At 36.2% G+C, this 26,349-nt stretch overlaps 1 protein-coding gene and 1 long non-coding RNA gene across 6 annotated transcripts in view; one reads left to right on the top strand and one right to left on the bottom strand.

Moving 5' to 3' along the window:
• The window catches only part of LOC147999910 (uncharacterized), a 101,848-nt gene extending 98,051 nt beyond the window's left edge, over window positions 1-3,797 (top strand). The window contains exon 3 of the long non-coding RNA XR_015642733.1: window positions 1,453-3,797. This is a non-coding gene — a long non-coding RNA (uncharacterized LOC147999910). The remainder of the gene's footprint in view (window positions 1-1,452) is intronic.
• Rttn (rotatin) overlaps window positions 1-26,349 on the bottom strand; it is a 169,745-nt gene that overhangs the window by 61,978 nt on the left and 81,418 nt on the right. For all 5 annotated transcript variants that reach the window (XR_015642117.1, XR_015642118.1, NM_001170436.2 and 2 more), the window contains 6 exon segments: window positions 24,446-24,600; window positions 22,053-22,272; window positions 15,879-16,007; window positions 15,098-15,208; window positions 11,630-11,788; window positions 9,977-10,048 (listed from right to left, as the gene is read on the bottom strand). Coding sequence is in view for 3 of the 5 variants with exons in the window: in NM_001170436.2 (NP_001163907.2) it covers window positions 9,977-10,048; window positions 11,630-11,788; window positions 15,098-15,208; window positions 15,879-16,007; window positions 22,053-22,272; window positions 24,446-24,600 (846 nt within the window). In the remaining 2 variants the exon portion in view is untranslated.

Here is a 26,349-nt window from a genome sequence, read left to right as displayed (position 1 = left end):
TTTTGATGACTTTTAGTTGGAAATTGATTTTATTTGATATTAGAATGGCTACTCCAGCTTGCTTCTTCTGACCATTTGCTTGGAAAGTTGTTTTCCAGCCTTTCACTCTGAGGTAGTGTCTGTCTTTGTGTCTGAGGTGTGTTTCCTGTAGGGAGCAGAATGCAGGATCCTCGTTGCGTATCCAGTTTGTTAATCTATGTCTTTTTATTGGGGAGTTGAGGCCATTGATATTGAGAGATATTAAGGAATAGTGATTATTGTTTCCCTTTATATTCATATTTGGATGTGAGGTTATGTTTGTGTGCTTTCTTTCTCTTTGTTTTGTTGCCAAGACGATCAGTTTCTTGCTTCTTCTAGGGTATAGCTTGCCTCCTTATGTTGGGCTTTACCATTTATTATCCTTTGTAGTGCTGGATTTGTAGAAAGATATTGTGTAAATTTGGTTTTGTCATGGAATATCTTGGTTTCTCCATCAATGTTAATTGAGAGTTTTGCTGGATACAGTAACCTGGGCTGGCATTTGTGTTCTCTTAGGGTCTGTATGACATCAGTCCAGGATCTTCTGGCCTTCATAGTTTCTGGCGAGAAGTCTGGTGTGATTCTGATAGGTCTCCCTTTATATGTTACTTGACCTTTTTCCCTTACTGCTTTTAATATTCTTTCTTTATTTTGTGCGTTTGGTGTTTTGACAATTATGTGACGGGAGGTGTTTCTTTTCTGGTCCAATCTATTTGGAGTTCTGTAGGCTTCTTGTATGTCTATGGGTATCTCTTTTTTTAGGTTAGGGAAGTTTTCTTCTATGATTTTGTTGAAGATATTTACTGGTCCTTTGAGCTGGGAGTCTTCACTCTCTTCTATACCTATTATCCTTAGGTTTGATCTTCTCATTGAGTCCTGGATTTCCTGTATGTTTTGGACCAGTAGCTTTTTCCGCTTTACATTATCTTTGACAGTTGAGTCAATGATTTCTATGGAATCTTCTGCTCCTGAGATTCTCTCTTCCATCTCTTGTATTCTGTTGGTGAAGCTTGTATCTACAGCTCCTTGTCTCTTCTTTTGGTTTTCTATATCCAGGGTTGTTTCCATGTTTTCTTTCTTGATTGCTTCTATTTCCATTTTTAATTCCTTCAACTGTTTGATTGTGTTTTCCTGGAATTCTTTCAGGGATTTTTGCGATTCCTCTCTGTAGGCTTCTACTTGTTTATTAATGTTTTCCTGTGTTTCCCTAAGTGTGTTCATGTCTTTCTTGAAGTCCTCCAGCATCATGATCAAATATGATTTTGAAACTAGATCTTGCTTTTCTGGTGTGTTTGGATATTCCATGTTTGTTTTGGTGGGAGAATTGGGCTCCGATGGTGCCATGTAGTCTTGGTTTCTGTTGCTTGGGTTCCTGCGCTTGCCTCTCGCCATCAGATTATCTCTAGTGTTACTTTGTTCTGCTATTTCTGACAGTGGCTAGACTGTCCTATAAGCCTGTGTGTCAGGAGTGCTGTAGACCTGTTTTCCTCTCTTTCAGTCAGTTATGGGGACAGAGTGTTCTGCTTTCGGGCGTGTAGTTTTTCCTCTCTACAGGTCTTCAGCTGTTCCTGTGGGCCTGTGTCTTGAGTTCACCAGGCAGCTTTCTTGCAGCAGAAAATTTGGTCTTACCTGTGGTCCCGAGGCTCAGGTTCGCTCGTGGGGTGCTGCCCAGGGGCTCTCTGCAGCGGCAGCAACCAGGAAGACCTGTGCCGCCCCTTCCGGGAGCTTCAGTGCACCAGGGTTCCAGATGGTCTTTGGCTTTTTCCTCTGGCGTCCGAGATGTGTGTGCAGAGAGCAGTCTCTTCTGGTTTCCCAGGCTTGTCTGCCTCTCTGAAGGTTTAGCTCTCCCTCCCACGGGATTTGGGTGCAGAGAACTGTTTATCCGGTCTGTTTCTTTCCGGTTCCGGTGGTGTCTCAGGCAGGTGTCCTGCTGCTCCTGGGCCCTCCTCCACGGGAGCCCAGAGGCCTTATACAGTTTCCTCTTGGGCCAGGGATGTGGGCAGGGGTGAGCAGTGTTGTTGGTCTCTTCCGCTCTACAGCCTCAGGAGTGCCCACCTGACCAGGCGGTTGGGTCTCTCTCTCACCGGGTCTGGGAGCAGAGAGCTGCTGCAGGCCGGGATCCGCGGGTGTGTGAATGACGGCTTTGATGTATTCTTGGATTCTGTGTGCAAGAATTTTATTGAGTATTTTGGCACTGATATTCATAAGCGAAATTGTCTGAATTGTCTATTTTGCTAGGAGTCTTGTATGGTTTAAGTATCAGAGTAATTGTGGCTTCATAGAATGACATAGGTAGTATTCCTCCTGTGTCTATTTTATTAAATAGTTTCAGGAATATTAGTATCAGGTCTTTGAAGGCCTGGTAAAATTGTGAACTAAATTCATCTAGCCCTGGGACTTTTTTAGATGAGAGGATTTTAATGACTTCTATTTCCTTATTGGTTATGGGCCTGTTTAGAAAGTTTACCTGCTGTTGATTTAACTTTGGTATGTGGCATCTATCTAGAAAACCATCCACTTCATCAAAATTTTCCAGTTTTGTTGAATATAGGCTTTTGTAGCAGGATATGATGATTTTTTTTTAATTTTCCCCATTTCTGTTATGTCTACCTTTTCATTTCTGGTTTTGTTAATTTGGATACCGCCTCTGCGCCCTTTAGTTAATTTGGCTAGGGGTTTATCTATCTTATTGATTCTCTCAAAGAACCAGCTTTTGATTTTGCTGATTCTTTGCTCTATGTTTCTGTTTGGTTGATTTCAACTCTGAGTTTGACTATTTCCTGCCTTCTACTCCTCTTGGGTGAGTTTGTTTCTTTTTTGTTCTAGAGCTCTCAGGTATGCTGTTTAGTGTAAGATCTCTCCAGTTTATTTACCAGTGTACGTAGTGCTATGAATTTTCCTCTTAGCACTGCTTTCATTGTGTCCCATAAGTTTGGGTATGATGTGTCAACATTTTCATTAAATTTCAGTAAATCATTAATTTCTTTATCTAATCCCTCACCAAATTACCATTGAGAAGAGAGCTGTTCAGTTTCTATGGGTATATGGGTTTTCTGTTGCTTTTGCTGTTATAGAAAACCAGCTTTAGTCCATGGTGGTCTGTCAGGATTTGTGGGATTATTCCAATCTTCTTGTACTGGTTGAGGATTATTTTGAGACCAATCATGTGGTCAATTTTAGAAAAGGTACTATGAGGTGCTGAAAAGAAGGGGTATTGTTTTAGGGTGAAATATTCTGTAAATATCTGTTACACCCATTTGGTTCATGTTTATGACCTCAAATAGTTTCTACTGTGTCTCAGTCTAGTTTCAGTTTCAATGACCTGTCCATTGGTAAGAGTGGGGTATTGAAGTCTTCCAATATGAATGGGTGGAGTTCAATATATGGAGCTTTACTAAAATTTCTTTCATCAATGTGGGTGCCCTTGCATTTGGGGCATAGGTGTTCAAAATTGAGACTTTTTCTTGGTGGATTTTCCCTTTGATGAAGATGAAGTGTCCTTCCTCATAGCGTTTGGTAACTTTTCATTGAAAGTCTATTTCATTGGATATTAGGATGGCAATTCCAGCTTATTTCTTTGGCCACTTGCTTGGAAGACCTTTTTCCATCCTTTTACTCTGAGATAGTGTCTGTCTTTGTTATTGAGGTGTGTTTCTTGTGATGTAGCAAAATTCTGGATCTTGTTTGTGTACCAAACCTGTTGGCTTATGTGTTTTTAAAGGTGAGTTGAGTCCATTAATATTGAGAGATATTAAAGACAGATGACTGTTGGTTCCTGTTATATTTGTTTTTGTAGGTAGCTTTATGTGCTTGTAGTTTTCTCCTTTTGGCTTTGCTGTGAGACGCTTAATATCTTGTCTTTACTTTGGTATAGATATCTTCCTTGTATTGGAGTTTTCCTTCTAGGATCCTCTGTAGAACTGTTTGAATTTGGTTTTGTCCTGGGATATTTTGGTTTCTCCATCTATATTGATTGAGAGTTTTGCTGGGTATAGTAGCCTGGGCTGGCATTTGTCTTCTCTTAGAGTCTGCATGACCTCTGACAATGCTCTTCTGGCTTTCATAGTCTCTGTTGAGAAGTCTGGTATAATTCTGATAGGTCTGCCTTTGTATGTTACTTGTCCCTTTTCCCTTGTAGCTTTTTTTTTTTTTTTGGTTCTTTTTTTCGGAGATCGGGACCGAACCCAGGGCCTTGCGCTTCCTAGGTAAGCGCTCTACCACTGAGCTAAATCCCCAGCCCCTCCCTTGTAGCTTTTAATATTCTTTCTTTGTTCTGTGCATTTAGTATCTTGATTATTATGTGAAGAGAGGATTTTCTTTTCTAGTCCCATTTGTTTGATGTTCTATAGGCTTCTTATACCATTATGACCATCTCTTTCTTTAGGTTGGAGAGGTTGTCTTCTATGATTTTGTTAAAGACGTTTGAGCTCCGAGTCTTCATTCTCCTCTATTCCAATTATTCTTAGATTTGATCTTTTCATTGTGTCCTGAATTTCCTGGATGTTTTGAGCTTCGAATTTTTGTTCTGGGTTTTTGTTTTATGTTTTGAATTTTCTTTGACTGTTGTGTCATTCTCTTCTACCATATCTTTTACACCTGAGATTCTCTCTTCTGTGTCTTATATTCTGTTGGTGATATATAATTTGTCATTCCTGACCTCTTTCCTAGGTTTTCCATTTCTTGGTTTGCCTCCATTTGTGTTTTCTTTATTGTTTCTACTTCCACTTTATAGGTCTTGGACCGCTTTATGCAATTCCTTCTCCTGTTTGATTGTATTTTCGTATATGTCTTTAAGGAATTTACTCGTTTGCTCTTTAAAGGTTTCTACCTGTTTACCTGTGTTTTCCTGTATTTCTTTCAGTGAGTTATTTATATCCTCCTTAAAGGACTCTTTTATCTTCATGAGATAGGATTTTAGGTCAGCTTCCTGATTTCCTGGTTTGTTGGTATATTCAGGGCTTGCTGTGGTGGTAGATAATGCTCATTAATATTGGCTTCTGTTGCTTATGGTCTTATGTTTGCCTCTCGTCATCTGGTTATCCCTAGTGTTTGCTGGTCTGGGTGACTCTGTTTGGAGTCTGCCTCTTTTGTCCTTGGGTTGCTACATGTTTCCTGGTAGGCCTGCTGCACTGTCTGTAGCAGACCTCTTGTGGGGCCTTCCAACTAGAGGGTATTCAGAGGGGCAGAGAAGCTGATTTGTTGTCCTGGCTGCAGTAGATCTCCTGGTGGGGGTGGCCTTCAGACTGTTGGGTCTTCAGAGGAGCAGTCAAACTGTTGACCTGTGTAAAGCTGTTCTCCCAGGGGCAGGGGTTTTGGGAAGGGGGTGGTGAGCCAATGGACTGTGGTTTCTGTTTCCTTGTGTGCAGCCACAGGGAGGCTTTCAGTCTTTTGGGTCAGTGCCCTGCATGCAACAGAGCCCCTGGGAGGTCTTCGCGGGTGTGGTATCGACTGCTCAGCTGTCCCTGTATACAGATGAACTCCTGGGATGCCTTTAAGCTGTGGTGTCCTGGGTGCAGTGGATCTCTTGCAATGCCTCAGGATGTACTATCAAATGTTCTGAGTGTAGTGGTTCTTGTGATACACTTCAGGATATGTTGTCAAATGTTCTGAGTACAGCGGATCCTCTGGTATGCCTCAGGATATAGCCTCTTCAAGGGAGCAGATTATCTAGCCCATTTCTATGTGTTTTATGAGAAGACAGAATAATCCAAATTCAATCATAAGGAAACAAGTAATACTAACTGAAAGTCACTGCAGAAACTGAGTAGCATGCATTCTTCAAAATGGTTATAAGTTTTGAAGAATTAAAAACAATTTCACATGTAAACAAAAAAGTGAAAAATGTTATTCTAAATTGGATACAATATTGGATTTCCTTTGTCCATAAACAAAAGAAGTGAAATGATCCAGGAAATAAATGTCACCTATGTCTGCATCAGGTAACACCTAGAAACTGCCTTTCAGCAACTCATCTTGATTCAGTTAACTATTAAATAAACCTTAGGTTTATAGAAGATCCTTGGTACAACTGTATAACAGACTAGAAATATTTGAGAATTATTATTATCACATAAGAAAATGCCCTTGTTTATAGGAAATTCATCCTTCGGCGTTAATGGGAAAAGTATCAGTGTATCCATATTTTGAATAGTACGCAAAAATTTAAAAGATACCAGCTGAACAGTTTGATTTCTGTTGTTGTGATAGATATCATGACCATAAACAACTGGGAATTTGGCTTATGGGTTATATTATCCACTCCGGAGTACAATTAAACATAAATCAGAAACTGAAGCAGAGATCATGACACCAGGGGGACAGCACCTATTGGCTTAATTCCTGCTTCTCAGGACCACCTGCCCAGAATGGGCTAGGCTCTCCTCTATCATTTAGCAATCAAGAAAGGTATCTCGCCCTCATGCACATGTGCACTCAAGCACACACAAACTAACAAACCATCCTAATGAAGCTAATTCTTAGCTGAAATTCCCTCTTTCTGACAACCAAGAACAACCAGCACAAAGACAATTTAGGACACATATGAACAATGGAGATTTGAGTAAAGATGAATGGAAATTATATTGTTTCTGCAACTTTCTATAAATCTACTATTTTTTCAAAGGGTTAAAAAGACAAAGTGCAGGTGCCAACTCAAAGCCCTATTACAAATATATAAAGCAAAGTGAGAACAAGTGTAATATATTCACAAACTAGCAATAACCTAGCATATTAACCCACATGAAAATGCCTATACAATAAGTATGATATGCTTTTCAAGGGAATAACTCAATCATTACAAAAATTATGAATAAGCTACCAATAGAATACATAAAACATTGTAAAACGCCTGTCTTCCCCTAAATCATGTCATTAGGTCCAAATCATTTAATTTGAACACCTGCATATCCCCAATATGTAGGCACTAAATAAATGTCATAGACAAAAAGACCCAAAACCAAACAACAGAAAGCCAGATGAAATAAGAAATCTGTTAGATTTCTTATCATAAACAAGTCTAAGGTTAATTGAAAACATTGCAGAGGCTGACCTGGTAGTCTTCAAAGTAAACTCAGCAACAAAATCAGGGACATCCAGAACTAACAACCTAGTCAGGCTGTGGGAAACTAGCTTATAAGCACTGCTTAGTTGAGAACTACAATACAACTTTCAGCACTTTGATACAGAGAGTGACAGTCTTGATAATGCATGTGAATAAAGGTGAGCCTCTATAAACATATTTTATTAAGATATGCCCCAATTTCGAAAGAACTACAATACGTGAAGATTACTGTAACAAGAGCTGAGCTCTCATACCCAGCCAGAGGCTGGCTCCCTACTTACTAACAGAAGGTGTGGGTGGGTGTCCGCTGAAGGCCAACGGATGAGGATTATGTACATGCTTCCTATCTGTTCCTCCTCTTGAAGTTCATTCCATCCCCAGCATATCCAAACAAAGTAAATGGAATATTATGAAACAAAACAAAGACTTTATTACATAAGACCAAGAATGTAAGTTGAATTCTTCACACACTACTAAATCAGAAATTGGGAGAGCACATTTTCAAAACATAAACCCTATCTGTGGTAGAGCATTTGCTGCCTAGCATAAGCAATGCCTTGGTTCAATCCCTAGAGCCATAGGAAAGAAAGTAAAAATAATAATAATAAACTATGGTTCTAACCTTCTGAAACAAAGTTCTATATAAGAAGATAAATTTTAATAGTAAGAATTGAGGCAATGCAGTAAATTAATATGTGGTAATGAACTCAATTTAATGGTCAAAAAACAAAATACTAGTGTCTTTCAGAGAAAATTAAAGACTACAGTGGTTAGTAAAAATATTTTTACAACTATTTTTAGGGGATGGAAAGATATGACTCAGAGGTAACATCACAGACTATGAGAGCCTGATGACCTGAGCTCCATCCCTGGACCCCAGAGTAAAGGAAGGAAAAACAGACTTCACAGAGTTGCCTTTGACCTCTCAACCCACATGGTGGTACACACACATGTAGACAGATGGACCGATACAAAGAGACACACACACAGAAACACACACACAGTACACACATACACACAGATACAAACACAGACACACACACATAGAGACTTGTATACACAAATACACACACACACACACATACACAAACAATACTAATAAGGCTAGAGATGAATTGGCGCACCAGCACTGCTAACTTGGTTTTGTAAAGACTGAAGAAGTGAAGAACCCAGGAGATAAATGCCAGCTAGATTATGCAACAGGTGACATACTGAAATCCCCCTTTCTGAAGTTCAGCTTGATTCAGTAACTATGAGTGAATATTCTGAAGCAAACTGAAAAATAAACAGTTTTATGGAGGAGAACGGGAAGTGGTATACAAGATTATTATAAACATAATTATGAGGATGAAGATACGATAAAAATACATCTTATGCCTATGATGAGCCTACTTACATATTACATGTTAACTATTTAGTGACTTGATATTCACTATTTAAAAAAAAATCTAATATAAAGAAAAAGAACTAAATCATGGTCCCAACTGTACACTAACTCAGAAAAAGAAATTTAATATGATTGTATTTTTAAATACAACCAACTTTACAATTTACCAATTGTCAATTTAACAATGTATACGAGAAAGAGACTCTGTAATACCACTGACTATGTTGCTTCACTAAGCTCTTTCAACTCCTTGTGATAAAACTTCTCAACTATGTAATTGGGAAAATAGTTCACAACTCCAACAATTATTCTAGTTAATAGTCCCAAAACTTCTCTATCATGCTAAGCATTACTAATTTTAAAAATATTAACCACTACAACAAAAGAGGGTTTCTTCTTTTTTTAAGCATTATCAGGCTGGGTATGGTGGCCTGTGCTTTTAATCCCAGCTCTGGGAGACAGAGGAAGAGATATCTCTGTTGAGTTTGAGGTCAGCCTGATGTATGAGTTCCAGGCTGGCCAAGGTGAGATCTTATCTCAAATAAGAAAACAAAAACAAACAAACAAATAAACAAACAAAAACCACACACATACAGAAAAATGAAATGTTTACTGGAGGCTAGAGAAAAAGATTTTATTGGCGGCTCAGTGATTAAGGACACTTTTCACTGTTACAGTGGACCCAGGTTTGATTCACTGCACCTACCTAGTAACTTACAACCATCTGCAAGTCTAGTTTCAAGTAATCTGACACCTTCCTCTTAACCACTATAGGTACCAGGCACATACATGGTTCACACACATACATGAAGGCAAAACAGTCACACACATAAGTAAACCTAAATTTTTGTAATTAAAATTTATTGTGTATATATGGTGTATGTGTAATGGGGGTTATACATGTACCATGTGAAGCGTATGTGTGGAGGTTAGAGGACAACTTTACAAAGTCAGTTCTCTCCTTCCACCTTTGCTGGACCATTTTACATTTACATTTTACATGCTGAACTGGAGCATCAGTTACTACCTTCTAGTTAAGAAGCACTTGCTGCTGTACACACAATTTTTTAAGTAATAAAGCTTAGCCTCTTTGGTATCAAAAGGGAGTGGTTCTTAGACTCTCAAAAATACCAAACTCTGTAGACAGAGATAACTGTTTATTATCTGTGCATATTCTACTGTATAACTTAAAAGCTCTCTAAGTCACTTACAATAACAATGCTATTGTACGTGCTTGTCAGGCTATACTATTCAAGGAGAATGATATATACATACATACATATATGTGTGTGTGTATACATATATATTATGGAGAAAGAGAAAAAAAGAGAGAGAGAGAAAGAGAATATAATTATTCCACACAATTACTTTTTATTGAATGTTTTTGACTCCTGGCTCCTGATTGCTTAAATCCACAAAAATAAAACCCACAAAGGGCTAGTTGAACAAATATACTGAAAATTTAAAACTAATATAAAATATCTGCTAGATTGATAACCGCTTATACCTACCTGCCAAGTATAATCCTTTATAACCTTTGAAGGCATTGGAATTACAAGGAGATTCTGAAGTATAAATGCAGCCTGAAAATTAAAAACACAAAATGTCAATACTGCCATCTTGCTGTCATCTCTGAAATAACCGATTGTTGCAATTAAATAACTGGATGGGCAATGATACAAGCTGAGACCCTCACAAGGTCTCATACTCTACATTTCTTACTAGCTGATAACTGAATTAGGTGATGACCAAACAATGCAGTTATTTCATAAGAAAATATAGTTTTTACTATTTCAAAATTTAGTTTTCTACAAAACATGACTAGTATAATAATTCTAGGAACATTTAAGAAATAGTCTTCAAATCCCTTTGTAGGGTTACACACAGAGATAGCAAACATCTGCCTTCTCCCTCAATTTCCTCCTCATTCATATAAAGGTTCCTAGTAAAGGTAAAGCACAAATGTCCAACTTCACCTATCAGAATATAAGACAACAGAATGAAATAGTCATACGAATATAAGAACTGATTTTCATTCAATGGAAGGTTTGCTATAATCATGCTAAGAGAATAACAAGAATATGAAAAAAATCTAAGAGTAAAGTTTCCATCGATCTTCACAGAAGTCTATTTAAAAAGGTTAAAATTATCTAATCAAGAAAAATCCATAAGTGTAAGAAGTTTAATCCGTAAGTTTAAGAGATCTTAAAACTAAGACAGCAACTAATAAGAATACGGTCCTTATACATTTGCCACTGGGTACTAGGTAATGGTGGGCCAGGAACCGCTGGTATCTTCAGGAACCTCTGAGAGCCATCAGCTTGTCATTTTTAAAACTACGAGTGTAAGTCATCACCTGACAGAAGCATCAATGAGACAACAACAACAAAGCCACTTGGAGCTGACAAGATGGCTCCATGGGTACAGGACTCTGTGGGTAGAACTAATGACCCAACTTTGGTCCCTAGGACCCACAAGATGGTGAAAGAGAACTGACTCTCGGGATCTGCCCTCTGACCTTCATGGGCACACACAAGTAGATGACATAAATAATTTTACAACACAATTTAATTTAGTGTTTCTTCTCAAGTATCACTGACAAACGTTGTAAAACATTATTTTGAAAATACCTATGATTATAAAGGGTTTAAAAACATTAAATGCCTATAAATGTTGAGGTAAAAACAAATGTCTTCTGTGTATTACTCTGCAATGTGGAATAGAAAAGTTCACATTAAAAAGTACCATTTTGGGCACAACAAGATGGCGCATCTAATAAAGGCACTGACTGCCAAGATTGTATTCTCACCTCAGGATCCACATGAAAGGAGAGCACTGACTCTCCTAAGTTGTCTTCTGACCTTCACAGCAGAACATGTGCACACGCATATGTGTATATGCATGCACACACATAAAAACAAATAAATAAATATTTAATACAAAATTTTTAAATATTCTGCCTTAATTTTATCAGAATAAAAGACTTGAATTTTTACTGTAAATCATTTTAAATTTAGCAAGCAAAATAAATAATGTTTTTTTTTTCTCAGTCTACTCTGCTGAACAGCAAGTCAAATGAGAGTTATAGATGCTCTTGCAATAGAGTTCTGTGACAATAAAGGGTATGGGAAAGTGGATTTGGCAGCTAAATCAGACAGACATACCTCCCGCCGCACCATACTGCATTCTGACTGATCCAGAAGAATGTTCACCACAGTTCCCCAGAGCCCACCAGAAATATTCTGACAACTGTTTGCCAGGGCCACACAGCCAGCCTCCATAGTAGTCAGTGCTGATCCCAACCCCAGTGAAGTGAATCTCACCTGTCACGTAAAGACAAAGATATCAAGTCCAAGAATACTCACTGCTACCATTAGATTGTCCTTCTGGTACAAAAGAACTGTTAGACCTACACAGGTATGGCATTGGTTTTACATTCTATACACTAAAGGACACTCAGAAACAGTGTCCTACATATATGTGAATATGGTATTGGCCTTACATTCCTACACATTATAGAACACTAGGAAGTGTCCTGCATGTGTGTGACTATGTCATTGGCTTTGCAGAAATTTCATATCAGAGTGGAGGGAAAAAACAAATCAATGATTTGAAAAAGAAGTAGACTATGATCAAATGTTACATGAGGTAGCCTAGGTAGTTATAAGTAAGCATTAAAGCAATTATAATTTAGAAGGTTTTTTTTTTTAAGGAAAGGCATTTGAACATGACTTCATATGCAAATGAAGTATTTATTGAACATGATTTCTATTACTCCTCATTCTTAAAAAATATACCCATTACTTTGTTCTTTTTTTTTAAGTTAGCAGTATTTTTCCAAATAGTTTTGTTTGGTAATACTTCATTTCAAAACTATGTAGATAAATTACAATTCTTTATAGGGCATGTAGTACTTTCTCAAGTTATTTTAAGAGGAAGAAAATGTCTCAAAAAATCAAAATTAAGTTGTTACAGTAATACTGACCATAGCATAACTGCTATTTAAGTTAACAATTTGCTGCATTTCTGAATTTTGAGTCAAAAATACATTTTCAGTGAGAATTACAGGAATAAAATAACATAGTCACAAAACAGTCAAGTAATAAGTCCAAGTGTACCTTCTAAGTTCAGATCAAATAATACTTACACAAATCAAGGTTTTTAATAAGACCCATGATTTCTTACCTAACATCATTGAAAAATGTCTAAATAATATAAGTTATGTATAAAATGGCACTTAAATATTACTAGGCATTTAAAATGAAGTAGGGTGGCTCCCTTAAAAGAAAAGAGAGAGAGACCTTTCACCAAGTGCCCGCAACAAGAAGAGGAAAATGAACACAGAATGAGAAGGTAGACATCCACAGTGGGAAGGAGTGTTCCAGGAAGCTAACTGTAGATTTTAGACTGCTGCCTCCAGAACCATGAGAAATTACATTGCTGCTTTTTAAGCAATCCATTCTGTGGTATTTATTATGGCAACCTGAGAACATTAATACAAGTTGTTTTTTAATTTCTCTTTTTTAATAATAACTAACAAGAGGAGCTATACTAAAACAAATACCATGACACAGAAGTGACTTTTGAACTACACAAGTTAGAGTCTGGAAGACTCCAGGCTCATACCAAGAAGCTCAGCCGCAAGATGACTCTGCTGTGATAGCAGAAAGAAATGAGAGCATGGAGGAAGGATGATCCATAGGAGGTCATGCTCGGATTTGCACAAGTAACCGTCAAAGACCGGTGTGTTAATGTGCAGTTCCTAGTCCATGCAACCATTGACAGAAGGTAGAATCTTTAAGGATAGTAGGCAGTTAGAAGTCTTTTAACCATGTTATGGCATGCACAAAATAGGCATACTGAGACCCCGGCCCTCTACTTTCTCTCTTTCTGCTGCCCAGCTGCCAGGAGGCCAGCAGGTGTGCTACTCCATGAGCTCCCACCAAGACACTGCTACAGGACCAAAAGCAAAGAGAGCGGAATGCTTGAAACTGTAAGTGAAAATAAACCTTGACTTCTTAACTCTTAAGTTAGTTCTGCTCAGGTATTTGTTATAATAATATAGAGCTGCTTTATACAAATAAAAGTTAAAAGTGGTAAAACTGCATTCAAGTGTTGTTTTTGTGAGCAATGAAATTATACACATAGTTGAAAATATTTCTAAGCAAAGTGCTGAGTATATCAATTTCTCATGAGTGCTTATAGCAAAATGCAAAGGAAGCATGATTTGAATCAGGAATTAATGATATGTCTGTAAAAGGGGGACAGTTATAGATAATTAAGAAAATTCTAGGCTATCTACATACAAGATGAGAACTCTAGTTCTGGAAAGGCCACGGAAGGATGGCTGAATAACTGTTTCATGAAGAGATTATGAATGTTGTTTAGACATTTTAGCAATAGCCAGAATGGAGATAAGACAAAGACAGTGCCAGTGTGGAACGGCAGGAAATAAGGAAGTGAACTGCAATGACTGGGAGACTATGGGGCTTAGATTCCAGAAGGCAGTGTGTGGTACTCTTCAAGGACAATAATGGCTCCAAATGGAATTCAGAGATCTTTAGCTCAGTCACTCCTACCCTAGCATGGAGGCAAAGCACAGCCTCACTTTCTAAGGCTACGGCTGCCTTTCTAGTTTCACTGGGCCAGGATGGCCCAGTCCAGTCAGTGCCTAAGGGACTGTGGTGCTGTCCGTAATGACGACAGCACAGGTGGAGCCCAGGGAGACAGCCTGAGGAGGTCAGCTACCCACTGAGTTGTAGGAACATGGGGTGCTGAGAATATTTCTCCAGCACGCCTAAAATGCACAGTATCAAGACAAAGGGCTCGAGTCTTAAGTGCTAATGGAATTTTGCTTCCACAGCATGTACACTTGCTCTGGAGCCTCGTTTCTTCCATTCCTATTTCTCCCTCTGGGACTAGAAATATGTAACCTACAACTATTCTACAATCAGACAGACATACCTAATGTCTTTGTTTCACAGATCCTAGGTGAGAACAAATTCTTTCCTTGAGATGAAATATATAAATTTTCATCTATTCTTGATTTAGATAATATTCATACAAGACCTTGGACTTCAGAGTTTAAAGATGATAATGCAGTGAGCTAAGTATTGTTTTTTAAATCTATTTACAGAGATTAATGTATTTAAAAAGGATAAAAATTATAATGGAACAGAGTTATAAAGCTAGATTGAAAGATGATTTTCCAGTCTCAGTGAAAGCTTTAATTCCCAATGGGTCCTGTTTGGAAATAGGGCTTCCTCAAAATAATTAGAATGAAATGAACTCTTAATGATAACATCCTTCCCACAACCAGACCGGGGACTGCCAACACATGTACAGTGAAAAGCTCTGTGGACATTCTCTAAAAAGACAAGCATCTGTAAGTGAAAATTAAAGGCTCTCTCCAGAACCTGACTGTGCTCGTACAGTCAACAAAACTATAAGGCAAGAAATTCTTATTGCAATAACTCTGTCAACAATGCTTCTTTAGGGTTGCCTGAGGAAAGATGGGGGCTAAATAAAACATGTTTTATCAATTACAGTAACCCACAATATTACATAAGTAAATCTGCTTTTAGTTGCTTTTCAATTTAGATATAACATAGTTGGTGTTCCTCCACACTGACCTCTGGGTCTCGATCAACCCATAAGGGAATCAGCCAGGCCAATCCTTGCTGAGAAGGGACGTTTTCTTCACTGTGACTACCCAAAGGCAAGAACCAAAGTGGCATCCACTCCTAGAATGAAAACCAAGAACACAATACTTAAAAGTACATTTATACAGCTTAAAATAACTCTTAAGGTTTTAAAGATCAAAAAATAAAAATGCACTTTTGGCTAAAATAATGCAAGTAAATATCTTGGCTTCCCTTTAAAATTTTTTCAACAGAGGCTTTTCTCCCATAATTTAGACAAAAAAAGTAGTTTTCTACTTAAGATTTCAACCAAAATAATTTTTTAAATAAACTCAGACACATATAAAATCAAAGAAATGTTGTAACTCAAAACAATTGTTGTCTTAAAGATTTTATTTTGTTTATGGGGTGTGTGTGTGTGTGTGTGTGTGTGTGTGTGTGTGTGTGTGTGTGTGTATAGTTGCTTACAAATGTTATAAGAGCCTTGTAACCCCTGGAGCTGGAGTTATAGGCAGCTGTGAATCAATCAATGTAGGTGAGTGCTAAGAACCAAACTCAGGCACCCTGAAAGAGCAGCCAGCTCACTTTACCACTGAGCCACCTCTCCAGCACTCAACATCCGTAAGTAATTCTTACTGTCTCGCGACCAAGTCAAAATTAACATTTCCATGTAGAAAGCCCATAGGCTTAAACCACAGCACGTTTCCTTTTCACAACACTTCAGATGATGGCAGCCTGTCATCTGAGCTTGTCATATGTCAGCTTCTCTTACCGAGTTTGGTGCCTGGACTATCATCTCGTGGGATAAATGAAGTAAGCAAAGAACTGTGCTCTTCGTCACACCTTTCCCCATGAAGGACATAGCGTTTCCTCCCCTTTCCACATAAAAAGAAGTAATTACCTAGAAAGCAAAGGTCAGCAATTTTATAGTGGACTTCTTCTTAAGGGAATATAATAGTAAGCATCTTTCTCTTATCTAATCAAATATTAGCTACATAAATTTAAAAGTCCTATTAATTCATTTAATAGTGACAGTGGTGGTAAATTTTACTCTAGTTAAAAAAATGTTTTTAAATTTTTTCAACTTTGGAATTTGTTCAAAGGACCTTCCTAGGACATTCTTTTACAATTAAAATATGAATATGATATTGTTTAGTGCTGTAGCAATTTTAATCCAATTTTTAAATGTATAATGAAAAGTATACATAAAATTACAAGCTCTATAAAATGCACTGATTACCAGGATTATGCTAATATTTGTGTTAAATGTAAACAGAAATTGTATTTACTTCTGAAAGATTTTGCATTGCTACTGCTCATTTTAGTATGTGATTATTATTTCAATAACTGGTCTTTAGGTAATTTCTTTCTCACATATTTGAGAGCTTTGACACTTCTTCAACAGTAACAACACAGAAGCATTTCTCTTGTGAAGAGACACCCTTAACTAAGCAACTACATCAGAAGGAGTCCTGATGCCTGATTAGGAAAACTCAATTGTGCAGCAATATCCTTAATATTCACCATTTCTGTGTGAATAGCACACTGTTCCCGAGCAGGGACTTGGTAACTAACTGTGAAGTGATTACAAAAATATTCTTTATAGATTATTAACTTAAACTATAAAAATTCAGTAAGACAAAAATAATTTCTTGTTATAATATTTCTTTTAAAAAAGATGCCATGTTTAGGCATAATACCTTTGAAAAAAATTTCTCTGTGTGTCCAAATAAGCAATACTATTAGTTTTTGGTCCTAATACTACTGTAAGTATTGCACTGGCTAAGGCTTCACTGCTCTCTTTCCGTAGTAAACCTCCATGTGGACAACTTCAAATCGCCTCCCTTGGGGGTCTTCTAGGGTTTCTTTTATGTGTTTCTTCAACTCATGAAGCAAAGGAAATTATATATAGCAATCACTGCATATATGTTTGTGTTAGTATATATAACATGTATATGTATATACATCAATTATATATGTGATTATATATAATTTTAATTTGATTTATAATTATATAATTAAATATATATTTACATATAAGCATATTTAAAACCATATATATTTATATGTATAAATATACATATTAATATATAAATATACATACAATGTTATACACACACACACACATACATACATTTTTTTAAATGACCTGCCAATAGAAAACTAAGGGTTTTTGATGAAAAATTAAGTTTTTTAAAAACAGATAATTCAAAATTATCTCTTAAAAAGCAAGACTAGGGGGCTGGGGATTTAGCTCAGTGGTAGAGCGCTTACCTAGGAAGCACAAGGCCCTGGGTTCGGTCCCCAGCTCCGGAAAAAAAAAAAAAAAAAAAAAAAAAAAGCAAGACTAGGCAGGAGTTAAAAACTGTGAACAACAGTTCCATAGGCTCAACTAGTCTTCCAAAATGTAGGTTTATATGATATTTTTAGTAATTAAAAACTTAAGTTTTATGAGACTACATTAAAAATACAAGTCATACATGATCAAATCCTTATCACTTTGTTTTTACCATCTTTGTAATAATATTATTTTTTAGATCACAATACCTGGTAATAACTTTAGTATTATTCATCAGATCTCTGGAATTATTGATCATGTAGGTGATTTCAAATACCAATTTGGTGTTTATCTACATATCATAATTAGGTATAAATAGCTGAAAATAATAAAGTACTGCAAAAGACAAATATCAGATCTGCTGTAGAGAAATAAAAGGACTTGATATTGGAAGAGCAGCTCTTTCAAGACAGGATTAGCTTCAGTGACAAACATTAAGCAAATCAGTGGGACAAACGATAGATCTTGACACATCCACTCACATAAACTTTACTTTCTCCTTAATAGTATGAGTTTAGATAATATACAATAAAGAGACCCATTCACATAATTAACTGAGCAAAAAATCCTAGATTGAATGTAACTCAGCTATAATTTCTAACAAAAAATGACTTCTTGACATGAACTTCCTGTCATTGAATATAAAGACATACATTTTCCATTACTTTCAATGAAGCATTAAAGAAACACCTATTCATTCCAAATCAGTACTTATTAATTAAATTTTTCATAACTATGCAATATTAGAAAATAGGGAATATTTCTATCTGTTCCTTGGTCAATAAACTGCTAATGTTTTTATTTCAAGATAGCTGAACTTAGAAGGAAGTTATTGGCTAGTATATTTATGTAAAATAATCATATATTTCTAATTACAAAAACCTTGTAGCATAGAGTGATTAATGAGTCAATTTATAGTACATCTTTCTTGGTTTATATAATTAAGAAAAAGGGTACTTTTTTAAAGAGGCTACAGTTAAATTTATACTGGATTTCATAATGCTTCTAAAAATTTAGCACTTTTAAAACTTTTTAAAAAACAAAACAAAGTTTAGGGGTAAAGGCAGATCATAATCATTGTGTTAAACATGCAGATAGGCACCAGTAATGGAAATGGTCCAAAAACCATTATCATAAACTAATGATAAGACATGTAAAACAAAGAAATACAATGTATCTAAAAGATTATGTACTAACAGTGGCATCTGTAAGCCTCTATAAGTAGATGTCATCTACAGACCAGCAACCAATACTTAGCACATAGCTGTGAAAAAGAAAAGGCTTATTAAAAGAAGCAAGTTAAGATGTAAACTCTATATATATAGAGACTGACTTCTATAAAAGACAGACACTACTGAATAGTTCTTGCTGGAAAGCTTCTATGAATGAGTAGTCAAAAATAACAGAAAATTCAAAATTCAAAATTAAAGGAAAGAAAAGAAATCAGAAAAAAAAGACACAACGTAGACAGGTAGAGAAGTGGGAAGAACTAGGGAGAGAGTAACTAGGATCAAAATAACATATAAAATCCTAAAGAATAAAAAAGATTGAAATCATAAAAGCAAAATAAAATACATATAGCTATAAAAAATAAAAAGACACATAAGTTTAGAAGTTCATAACCAACTTCAAATAGTGAACAAGCATGTCAATTAATCTTCTGACAGTCCCATGAAGAGATTTTTAAATTGCAGAGCTATCTCAGACAATTCTGCTAAGACATCCATCAGCTAGGCATAATGTGAGGCTGCCAGAGCAAAGTTGTTCTCTGAAAACTTTGCACAACCATATCTCAGTTCATTTAATTACATCGTACTGGAAATACTTTGAACCAAATGATGACTGCGGAATATAATTAAGGCCATGCTTCTAGTCTACTAAGAGACAAAAAGGCTTACTTAAGAAAATTTGTCCTGTCTAAAAGAAATGCAGGGACAACGATGGAGCAAAGACTAAAGGAATGGCCAACTGGCCCAATTTGAGACCATTCCATGTGCAAGTACCAATCCCTGATACTATTAATGATACTCTATTATGCTTGCTGATAGGAGCCTAGCATAACTCTCTTCTAAGAGGCTCCCTCCAGCAGCTGACAGAAACAAATGCAGATCCTCGCAGCCAAACATTGGATGGAGGTCAGGGTCTCTTAAAGGAGAGTTGGGATAGGGATTAAAGGACCTCAAGAGGATAGAGATTCCACCAGAAGACCAACGGAGTCAACTACCCTGGATTCTTGGAGGCTACCAGAGACTGAACCACCAACCAAAGAGCATGCAGGGCTGGACTGAGGCCCTTAGCACTTATGTAGCAGATGTGCAGCTCAGCCTTCATGTGGCCCCCAAAAACTAGAGTGGAGGAAGGCAGGGGGCAGGGACTAGCCCTAAAGCTGTTGACCGTGGAATCCATCCCCAATAGGGCTGCCTTGTCTGGCCTCAGAGAGGATAATGTGCCAGGGTGAAGGGATACCTGGGGGGAGGGGAGGCTCCACCCTCTCAGAGGAGAAAGGGAGGGAGTGGGGGAGGAACTCTGGAAGGAGAGGACAGAGAGGGGATGTTTGAGAGGAGGGCAGCGATGTAAATAAATACATATATAAATACATAAATAAATACAATAAATATTGTATAAATAATATAAATAAATAAATAAATACAATAAAATAAAAAAGAAAAGCTGGAGTAGAAACAAAAATTAGTGAAGTAAGACTGTACCTAAAAACATTAATAAAGCTGTACACTTTTTGTAAATGCATTTTTTTGTATAAGTAAAAATTAATAGGGAAAAGCAGGACAGAGGATCAAAGATGAAGGCTGATTGCTTTGTAACAGTAACAAACATCGGCACTGGTGAGATGAGGAAAGAAAAATGGAGAAAGGATAATTAATATCTGGATGGTAGCAACTATAGATGCAGTAGACATTTAAGTGCTGAAGAATTTTTAGATAATGATTTTGAAAATTTAGGTAAATAAAAATTTTAATTCTAGAAAAATATAGCCTACTAAACAAAACAAACATGAAAAAATAGTTTACTTATAGATTTACTAAAACTCAATGCATAACTAATAATCTTCCCAAATAGGCGATTCCAGCCTGAATGACTTCATAAACAAAATGAATCAATGAGTAAAAAATTAAAGGCATTTGCTTAGAAACTGGTAAGTTTCCACAAATTAACAAGAATAAGAAAACTTTTTAAATACATATATTGTACACATTTTCACCCAACGGCAATAATTTCATAGCAACAGTATCCAAATTTGGTCTCTATCAAACAAAACTTAAAACTAAATGCAAGTCATTCTTGTAGTATGTAGATTACTGTAAAAAAAAATTAAACACCTATAAGCAACAAAAAAATAAAACTCCTGAGAAACTCAGCCAGAACATGTCAAACACAGAGGTGAATGCCAGCAGCAAACCACTGAACTGAGAACGGCACCCCCATTGGAGGAATTAGAGAAAGGTCTGAAGGAGTTGAAGGGGCTTGAGACCCCATATGAACAACAATGCCAACCAACCAGAGCTTCCAGGGACTAAACCACTACCCAAAGACTATACATGGGCTGACCCTGGGCTCCAACTGTATATGTAGCAATGAATATCCTTGTTGGGGCACCACTGGAAGGGGAAGCCCTTGGTCCTGCCAAGGTTGGACCCCCACTGTAGGGGAACATGGGGGGTGGTGAATGGGGAGGGGAATAGGCATATAGAAGGGGAGGGGAAGGGGATAGGGGGCTGATGGACAGGAAACCGGGAAATGGAGTAACATTTGAAATGCAAATAAGAAATACCCAATTTAATAAAAATGGAAAAAATAAATAAATTTCCTAAGAATATCATTGAAAGAAAGAAATCAAACGATTCCATTTGCATATTTTTAAAAAGTCAGAAAATATTTTCTACCAACACAAGACAAAGGAGTAAAACTATCAAAATGACCAAAATGCCAAGCAATCAAGACCCTTCAGAAATGTTATTAAAAGAAATGTGATTAACAACATGCCAGAGCTGTCAGCGAGGTTCTATTTAGAGATTTGGGGGCAATCATGTGGGATTTTAGTCATGTAATAACACACTGGGCTATTGTTTAATTTTGTGTATTTCTGGATATATGTTATATTTCATAATTTAAACTTAAACGGGGTTGGTGAGATAGTTCAGCACATAAAAGTGCTTGCTACCAAGCCTCATGAACAGTTTGACCTTAGGAGTCACATGGAACGAGGGAAGAAAAGACTGCTTGCTCTGAATTGTCCTCTGGTAGTCACACCTGTGTTGTGGCAAGGACAAACCCACCCCACCCTTCCTGAGCATCCAGAAAGTAAAACCAAAACTTTAGCTGGCTAAATGAAATAAGTGAAAAAACAAATCACATCCCTAAAGAGACTTAGGATAAGTCTCAGTTTTTCTTGTAAATGTAACTAGGTATATATGACCTCACATATTTGTTTAAAAAATTAAAACGTTTCAAAATTATTATAAGTTATACATATACTGTACTATAATCTACCTTAAATATAACAATATATACTGCATTTGTTCCTGGCTTAGAAATTAAAAAATGACCAATAAACAGTAGCTAGGTGTTAGAGTTGTCATTCTCACTTACCTCCAGGAGACCTGACAAGTACTTCCCACAAATCTCAAGTGGCTTTGAGAGAGGAGAATGTGCACTCCACCCAGGGGAGGCAGTGAGGTGAGCCATCCCTGCTAAGGTCCTCTCCAAGGAAGGCAAGCCATAGAAATGGGGAGCATCTGTGACTCTGAGGCACTGGAGTAGCTTCAGAGACAGCTGTGTTTGGAAAACATAAAATAGTTCCAGGCATTTCCTATTTGTGGAAAAAGAGGAAAACCACATGGTTAGAGCTCAGGTGCTCTCTTAGCAGCTGAGGATGTTTCTGATGATGCACTACATTAGAAATGTATGAGTTAAAAAAGATGATAGAAAATATTGCTGCTCAACATTCTTCAAGGGGAGCACAGAAAAAATATCAACAAAGGTAAGTCAAGAGAAAAATAAGCAACAAATACATTGTTACATTGAAAATACACGTTTGTAGATTGTGGCATTACCACCCTGTAAAGAGGTAGAAAGCTAAAATACAAAAGTTCATATTTCAAATGACTTTAACTTGCATATTTTAATACTATACTTAAATCACTCACTGTCATAAGAGTGGTTTTTGTTTAATTAAAATTCACATTTTCCCTAAAAATCTAAACACATAAGCAAAATGATCATAAAAAGAACATTTATTTTACTAAAGAAAAATTCCTAAAATTAAATACCTAGGCATGGATTCAGAAATGTAATTCATAAATAATCAGTCAAGCTACTAAATAAAGCCAGAAATCTTTCAATACCTCTAATTATAAAACTCTAAATCTGACAACTTTAACTGCATCACTATTTATTCCATCAAATATATGTGTTCTAAGATCATTATTTTACATACTTCTCACTGGCTGTTAAAGCATTTTAGAAGCACAAAAAAAAACTTACACTAACATCAAAAATTATTTCTCTAAGTTCACTTCCTTACAGGTAAACCACAAAGCAATCTAATACAATTTAAAATGTTCCTATCTCTTTTTCAAACCTTCAAACCTCCTTCTCTTCCTCCTCCCCTTCCCTCCCACATAACCACTCTGGTTATGGAGTGGTAATCTGGAGATTAACAATACAATATCTACTGTTTTTCTCCAATGAGAACCAAGTTTGCATCAAGAAATTTTTATTTCATCTTACTAAGACACAATTATGCTTATTGCAACTTTAAAGTGCTTTATACACTTTCCTTTTTCCTACTTGCTTTTTATGGATAAAAGGTTAAACCCAACAGTATAATAACATTAACATGAAGAAAAAGGAATACAGTGAAAAATGGAGTGTTCTCATAGACGCTTCTTTTATTAAAGAACCATTTACACTGAAACTGATTATTTTCAAATAAGGAGTTTTTATTTTAATAACAGATTTCCACATAGTGGAGTAAACGTATTCTTCTGGTAGATGTGATCTTTGCCAATAACTTATCTCATTGGAGAAAACAATGAGTATTCTATTGCTGTTCTCTGGGATTGGAGTAATCATCTGAACTATCCAGAGTGGTAGTTATGAAGGAGGCAAGAGAAGAGGGAAGAGAAGGTTTGATTGAAGAAAAAAAAAAAGATAGGAACATTTTAAATTGTATTAGATTGCTTTGTGGTTGAACTGTGAATGTATATAAGCAACTTTTAGCCTTAGTGTAAGTTCTTTGTGTCACTAATTTTAAACAAAGCAATGATCAGTGTGTATTTGTGAATAGCTGAACATGAAGAGTGAAGCACCCCAAGAAGGCATGAAAACAACATGTCTCACTCCTCAGTCTTCCTTGTATATGCTCCATCCATAAGCTTTGTCATAACCTTTTATAAAGCAGCAAATCTAAGTACATCCACAAATTCTATGAGCTACTCATGTGAACTAAGAAACCAGCTGAGAAGATGGCTGGCATTCTAGGTAATAGGAGGTGGGCCAGAACACAAGCAGTGTAACTTGAACCTGCCAATGAGCATCGAAGGTGAAACTAAGGGCATTCTTAAGGTTGTCTTCAACCTGTGAAACAGATGGGACTTCTGGATAGTATGTCATATTAAACTGAATTGGACAAACCCAACCATTATTCACTGAAACTATTTGTTTCATGGTAAGAGTGAAAACCACATCTAAGAGTCAAAAGTCCTCTGTGTTGACCATAGTGTAGAGAGAGTCCTTTGTGACCATAGTATGGGAGCAGAAGAAAATGTTTCATTTTTTTCTCCAACACATACATACATTCATTATTGTACTAAAGATTAAAAAAAAGGACAACCAGGCTTTACTAGAAACAGACAGATTGAGCCTATCTGATGAATAGTTTTTAACCTCTTAATTTAAAGAACTAGAAGTCAACCTTTAGAAATTGAAGAAAAGTATGCTTTATATGAACATACTCAAATAGTAAATAACAAAAATGGTACCTGTCAGAAACTGTCATGCAAACCAGCAATAAGGAATTAAGAAGAGTGATCAATTCTTTCTGGAGTTGCTGTCTGACAGCAGTCCGGATTTCATCTGTTACTTCTCGTGTATGTGACTCTGTCAGAACCAGCAGGTCTAATAGTGGGTTTGGATTCTAAAACGAAACATTTTTAAAATATATTTATTCTTTGATATGTATTGCTTCCTATAAAAGTTTTCTGTTGCTATGTCATTATCCAACTATTAAAACTGGTAGCCCTGGGCTTTAACTGTATTCATAAAGACATTCTAAATTCAACAGTCTTAATGTATTATGCTGATAAGAACAAAATGCAACCATTACAAAGAAATGAAGGAAACAGAGGAACGCAAGAAATCGGCTCCATACTCTTGTCTTTGTCTCCATCGTTAGAAATAGAGACAAATTAAATTATATGTTTTACACAAAACTGACACTAAGTGAAAGACCCACTACTCAATTCTTCCTTATTCTAATTAGCAGTCTTTACACCTTGTTTAGGTATCTGACCGTTCCTTGTGCATATGTACTTGAATACAACACTACATATGGCTACTCGATGATTATGGTTTTCCTGAGCTTCAATAAAGAGTATGCACATGTCGAATTATGACTCATATAAAAATTGTAAGCCATGAAATTACTAAGACAATACATTGTTATAGTTTAAAACCTTTTGGTATATTGCCATACTGCCCTTACCCTCCCACCCCCAAAAGTACTGATGTATATGACTAATTAGTATGTAAAACATCCTAAAGTATATGTCAATGTTGAGGGTTATTACTGCTGTAATATTTAGCAATATGATAAATTAAGAAGAGAATCAAACTTCGACTTTGTAAAATATGTCCAGTTTACCAACTAAAACACTGTACCTAAAGGTATTTAAAAGGATTGTTTCTAACAATACCGAGAGTAGAAAGCATTATAAGGTGTCAGCAAGCACTGGTAGACATATTTTACAATAATCGTTTTGGTGTCAGAGTCTATGCGAAACAGGGGAAAGGCAAGATTCCAATTAACTTCCTGAGTAGCTCCAAGATTTCTGTTTTTACCTCGGTCTTACAGATAGGATATCAAAAGAGAAAAGGTAAAGCCTACAAAGCAGACCAAGTGGCATCACATTTCCAATCTAACACCCACTCTTAGCATTGTGCCACATCACAAGTGCATGTAATAGCATAGAAAGTAATCAAATCGAAATGTAGCTACTGCTGTTATTAAATTTTTCATGTAACAAATTAAAGTTTAAAATGCCTACGTTGTACTTAGTGTAAAACGTGAAGACAATTGTCAAGTCACTTATATTATAAAGTATGTTGAGAATACTTTAATCAGATATGTAATTATAAAAACAATTATCAGTAAAAACTTTGGGAAAGAACCAGGGAGGCTGTCATGGTTTTGTTCTATAATACTACGCTTTATACCTGAGCAGAATTTTTGCCAATCTTTATGTGTTATCTTGAACAAAAAATACTCATGGGACAATTAAAATTACCTAAAATCCATTTCTCTCCCAAGAATGAAACAATCAGATCATATACTTAGGTTGTGTTTTTTTTTTTTAAAAAAACTCAAAATATTTTCAGTAACATCCATAGACCAAAAGGTAATACAGTTATATGTCAACTGACTCCTATGAATAGTGATAGAATGAACAAACTATTCATACTAATGTTCTCAAATGTCTATACTTCGCAATCAGGAAAGAAGTAAAAATTAATGTATATAAGTAAAAATTATACAGAACTAATACACAAGTAAAAATTAAACAGAAACTACTAACTGCTATATCGATACTAAATATTTATCAAAAAGTCAGAATTTCTTTCTTAGATATTTTTTATTTACATTTCAAACATGATTCCCTTTCACAAT

This window comes from Rattus norvegicus, chromosome 18 (genome assembly GCF_021556685.1).
Source record: "Rattus norvegicus strain SHRSP/BbbUtx chromosome 18, alternate assembly SHRSP_T2T, whole genome shotgun sequence".
In the NCBI taxonomy this organism is placed as follows: domain Eukaryota; kingdom Metazoa; phylum Chordata; class Mammalia; order Rodentia; family Muridae; genus Rattus; species Rattus norvegicus.
The sequence above is the reverse complement of the archived record's forward strand: the minus strand, read 5'-3'. Positions and strand labels throughout refer to the sequence as shown.